Below are 5,640 nucleotides of genomic sequence, written 5' to 3' on the forward strand. Positions count from 1 at the left end.
ATTTCCACCGCGCTGCATCAGATAGATGTCCCGAGATGCTCGGAAATGTCTGTCAGAAGATTCTGTGTTCAACACCAGCTCAGACGAAAAAGACATGTGTCAGACGCAGAACTGGAAACGGCAATCATGTCATCGATAGATAAGGTAAGTGCCTCACAAGAGGAAGAAAGAAAGTAGGCTACCGACCATGGTTGCGTTAACCAAGTAGCCTATTAAGTAACATTAAGTAACGTCTAATTAGAGTGTGTAAGCTAACGTTAACCTTACACGGTGAGCACGGCACTCTGGCGGTATTACATCAGAGCAATACTCAGTGCAACAGGGTGATCACACTGATTTAAATGTTTTTCAACCTTTAAAATGTAGGCTAACTTTGCCATACACCCATTATGTAGCTTATTATAGTGGGTTTATCATAATGTTAATGGAATCAATGACTTTTAGCGTATATCATGGAGATCTAGTATACAGTAATAATTATAAAAGAGTGAATATAGTTTAAAAAATAATTCTACACATTAGAACAAGAAAATTAACCTGATTATCATTTACAAATATTGTTCTTTCTCACTCACTCAGAGATAGAATTTTCTTTTTAGTGCTATATAATATCTGACCAGAAATTAAAATTTTCAGCTTTAAGCACACAGGGCTGGAACCTACAGTAGTCTAAGCTACACATTAATGTTATAGACTATTGTTTTTAAAACATTAATGTGGGCTAAACTGAAAATATTGGTTAGGGTTTGATAGGTGAATAGACAATTCTGTTATACTTAAACTTTTGTAGTGAGTGTTTTGTGACCTGCAGAATTAATAAAAATACAGTTAGCCTGCCCTACACACAATAACCAGGGATAGGGTGGCCTGAGATGGAGATGGAAAATCCCGACCTGAATTACTATCCTAGACCTGCACACAACAAAGACAGCCTGAGGGAGCAGTGTAATGTTTGCAGCTTGGTACTTGTTTATAGTTTCTAATCCTAATGTTTACAATTAAAAAAAAAAGTTACATTTCAAATTTAATTATTGTTCAAATTAATTCAAATGTTTTGTCTTAACAGACAGGTCCATGTTACGGCCCAAAATTCATGACAGGATACCTGTCATCAGTTGGGGGTAAGGGCAGGAGAATCTCGAGTGGGAAGAATTCTCAAAGAGGTACACCAGCCGTATAATGAGCTGCGTCGCCAAGTAAGTCACCTATATTGATTATATTTGAGAAAAAAGGTAAAACTTATTGTTATTACAACTTGCATTGATTGAATTATACTTTGTTTTAGGGAGCACGTAATCTGAATCCAGTTCCTTACCACGCTGAGTATATGGGCCATAAACTCCACCTAGACCAGAATGAGAAGCTGGGAATGTTTGGAGTGACGCATGTCTTGGCTATTGATGGATTCAGCAGCAAAATTGTTGCTGAATCCACAATGCCAGTGAAAAACAACCTTGTTATTTATGAGGAAGTTTACAGGCAAGTCAATGTTAATAACAGTAACAATAAATAATAAGCACTATGTGGGATTATCATACAATGTCAGTATTTTTACATTACAAGCAGTATGTGCTACATAGGAATTTGAACGTATCGTATCCACATATGTATCCATATAATCTACACATTTTCTATTACAGGAAAGCAGTTGTCCAAAACGGCATGTGGGACCAAATCCGAGTGGATCATGGCAGGGAGTTTTACTTGACCCTGTACATGCAAGAAAAGCTGTCTCAACACAGACGTAACATCAACAGGCTACCTTATGTACAGACAACTTCTTCAAGGGTGAATTTTGTCCTACTGATTACAGATAATAAGTAACTTTTGAAATTAAGCAAAATATATTTCAAGTGAAAATATTTAAAATCCCAAATCAATAAATGGTTGATAGTAATTATCTATCCCTGCCATTCAAGCCTGCAACACCTTTCAAAAAATGTTGTGGCAGGGAATCTCAATTACTCAACTGGTAAAACCTGTACCATATGGACCACGTCTTTTGGATTTTTTCTAAAGAAAAGTAAGGGTAAGCATTAAGCCTATTCCACACTGCAGGCTTCTACTCAATGGCTGATTTGATTGCTTGCGATGTTGTTAACTTGTACAATCACTGCTGAAATTAGATGTTTACCTATAGCATCATTATTCAATTTTTCAACTCATCACTTATTGGTACTTATGTCCCAACTCTTGGGAGAAAGTGCAGGCTTGAATGGCAGAATATTTATGTTTTACATATCAATTGAAAGCTTAAATACCTTGACTTCAAACTGTCTGCAACATAATTCAAGACCAAAGGACATTTGTAAATTAATGCTGTCTACTACTGCTTATACCTGTATTTACACACCAGACTAACTTTTTCTGATTTGGGTTTTCTGATCTTAGGTGTTTCCAATCAGTCTTAAAAATGTTTTTTGTTTAAACAGAACCTTCGTGTGGAAAGAATTTGGCCAGAGGTCAACAATCGGGTGAACTATCCAATAAAACAGGCCCTGGTTCACCTGCTGGATCAAGAGCTGCTCGACATCCAGGATAATATAACCAAATTTTGTGTCTCCAACCTGGCATGTCAAGTGAGTCAGATTGGACTTGCCAGGGTTGTGCAGTCCTGGAATGCCCATAGGATACCAGGTAGGCTACGCTAGTATTTGTATGTATGGAGCTTTACAACAATTGACAATTTTGTCCAAAACTAATACAAATAATTGCCCATTTTAGGCAGAGGGATACCAAACCAACTTGCAGCTAATTGTTGTCCAGCAAGAATTCCCACAGAGCTGTTGCCCAACGCCGCCGAGGCAGCACACATGTATGAGCAGGAGTTGGGGTCCTCCCTGACTTGGGTATCTGCCTTTGGCTCTGACCCATTTTCATCAGAGCAAGACCGATGTCGTGCTGAGCAGCTGTTTGGAGAGAGGTTTCCAGACATGTCTCTTCTTTTTGGAAAAGTGGTTAACAATGACCATAGTGTGTTTCAGGAGGCACTGTTCTATCTGATCAATGTAACTGAAAGACATGCAAGATAAATACAGTTGGGGGTATCTCATACTAGGCCAGTGGTAGACTAGGTACACAAAAAGTACTGTGTGGTTATATTTGTCACATTTCTAAAGCTAGAACCTTAAGATGTTTTTACATGAAAAATGCCTTCACGCCAATTAATATATCAATTGACTTATTGATTAATCAACTTGTTCTTTTCAGCTGTACTTGTGTAAAACTGCTAATTTATAACATGAAATTGTACTAAATTTGTGAGCCGTCAAATTAATGTAGTGGAGTAAAAGTAGAATATTTCCTCTGAGATTTAGTGGAGAAGTAAAAAGTCATGAAAAGAAAATACTCAAGTATCTCAACTTTCCACCAATGAACTATGCATATGTTTGTACAGTAGTTGTGAGAAACTGATTTAAGCTCAGTTGTAGATGAATAAATTCCAAGTTTGTACAGGGGTCTGCATATTTCTTTTAATGTGAAAAAATACAAGTCGAAAATCTTGTATAACAAGTAGAAAATCTTGTAAAACCTCATTTAAGTGCCACAATTACATGTGACAATAATACTGTTAACATTAGACATTATTCCTCTATAAAAACAAGGCTCTGAAGAACTGTATGAACATCTGTTGCCACCATAGCAACATACTAAAGGAATAACTTCTCCAGTGGTGCCAGCGCCTCAGAGAGTCCAGCCACTTCATGAACGCTGTTCTCCAAATCCACAGCGCAACACTTCGGGCAGTAACTGTGGCTGCTGTTCCACTCCGCAACACATGCCTTACACCCGATTAGGGTTCTGCAGCATGTTGAGAACATTGGCTTGTCTACAGGACCTGTAGGTTAAAAAAAAGAATATGCACTTCATTTATTTTCAGTACGTAGGCCAAACTACAATGACCAAATATAAATTAAATCCACACAGCATATCAAATCTAGTAAAACACAAACAGAAGTGAAGTGATTTTGATCTTTAATTACATCTTCCTAATGATCCATTGTAAAACGGTACTAACCTTTGCAGACAAGACAGGCAAAAACAACTCTTAAGGAAGCTACTTCAGCCTCTGTCACTGTGGAATGTGCAAATCCACTCAAATCCTTAATCATCTTCGACACTTCTTTTAGTCCCTGGGCTGCTTCGACAACTTCTTCAATATCTGCCATAACCTCTTGAAGGCCAGTATCTTCTCTTCGACTGAAAAACATAAAAAAATGTACAATGTAACATTTAATTAGACCTTAATAATTTGTTTTTTTCAAACACAGCATCATGTCATCCAAAAGAAAACACATGAATGGTGTGGAAAAAATTTAAAATAGAATAATTTTCAGTTACCTCAACCTCTTCCTTTTATTGACTTGTAGCAGTTCCATCTGTGGTTCAGGTACTGCAAATACTTTCCTGGAATTTTGCTTCCAGTATGCTGATCCTGCAATGAAAAAATAGGACATTTTATTATGTTTTAATAAAATATTTGCAGTATTTTTGATAACGTATATCCTATATGTGGGTTATGAATTTTAATAATAGGACAGTATAAACAGATTTGAAGCACCCAAGAAAGCTATCAATGCAAAATGTACTTTAATATGAGAATGTTTAGGTGTACTTTTCCTAATTCAGATGTTATGTGTGAACTGTTTGTGCACTTAAGTTCTTAATGTGACTGCAGAAAATATCATTTACACAGCAATGATTTAAAACATACCCCTAGTTCCATCAGAGTCAACTATTTCGTTGCCCTGACTATCTGTCAAAATAAATGACTCCTGCTGTCCAAGGGCCTCTTTCACCTTACTGGTGATTGGTGCCACACAAGCCTCAAACTCTGAGAAGCGGACTGTAACCATCTTGGTGGTCTCTAGCTTTCCATTCAGGACTTCAGCAATGAAGACATTCCTGAATATTGATGAGAACAAATAAAAAAATACTTGCAGTTCCTGTGATGTGGATAGTGCACTTGGCAATATTGCAATTACAATAATATTTGTATTAATTGTTGAACCCTAATATATATAGTGAGAACAATAAGCACTTAATGTAAGGCGGTCATCAAGGTCTTGGATAAACTAGCTTAATTTGCTGATAAGTTGCAGGTGCAGCACGAACAGATGGTAAATATGCAGGATAAGGGATACCAGTAAACAGAGTTGGACACACCTGCTCAAATAATGTAGCAAAAGAAAGTATAACAGTAGTGACAGATGTTTTAGCAAGATGTAAATGTTATTTTTCACTCACCTCACAAAAGTTTTGGTGGTGCTCCTTGGAATTGGACAGGAGGAGCTTGTGGCAGTGCTTGGTGGGCGATGGAAAGAAAAGCGGGCAGCCTGGCTTGAGGGAAGTGCCCCGGCAGATTTTTCCACAGTGGTGCTGTCACCATGCACTTCATAATGGCCTCTGGCGATGAGGTCAAAGCAGTTGAAGTCACCATCAGGTCGGGGAAATAGGTCCACGCTTGGTGTCGTCCGTCAAATAAACGGTTTCCTTTTGGACCTATGACAGGAGTTCAGGATAGAACAGAAGCCCCAAAAGGTGTACAGTCCAGCCAACACACACAGTTTTTGTGCTTTTATTACAAAATAATGGATTCACATTGTATTCACCAACATTTTCATTAGTAATTGTTACTTA

General features: G+C 37.6%; 1 protein-coding gene across 1 annotated transcript; it reads left to right on the plus strand.

Annotated features, from left to right (window-relative positions):
• The first annotated feature begins 1,124 nt into the window (after positions 1-1,124).
• LOC120557675 lies at positions 1,125-3,451 on the plus strand. Its single transcript, XM_039798225.1, has 5 exons — positions 1,125-1,196; positions 1,286-1,479; positions 1,641-1,788; positions 2,433-2,637; positions 2,725-3,451. Exons 2-5 carry the CDS (start codon positions 1,328-1,330, stop codon positions 3,030-3,032), a joined length of 813 nt encoding a protein of 270 aa, XP_039654159.1. The 5' UTR covers positions 1,125-1,196; positions 1,286-1,327; the 3' UTR covers positions 3,033-3,451.
• Positions 3,452-5,640: the final 2,189 nt, after the last annotated feature.

This window comes from Perca fluviatilis, chromosome 4, assembly GCF_010015445.1.
Source record: "Perca fluviatilis chromosome 4, GENO_Pfluv_1.0, whole genome shotgun sequence".
Lineage (NCBI taxonomy): Eukaryota > Metazoa > Chordata > Actinopteri > Perciformes > Percidae > Perca > Perca fluviatilis.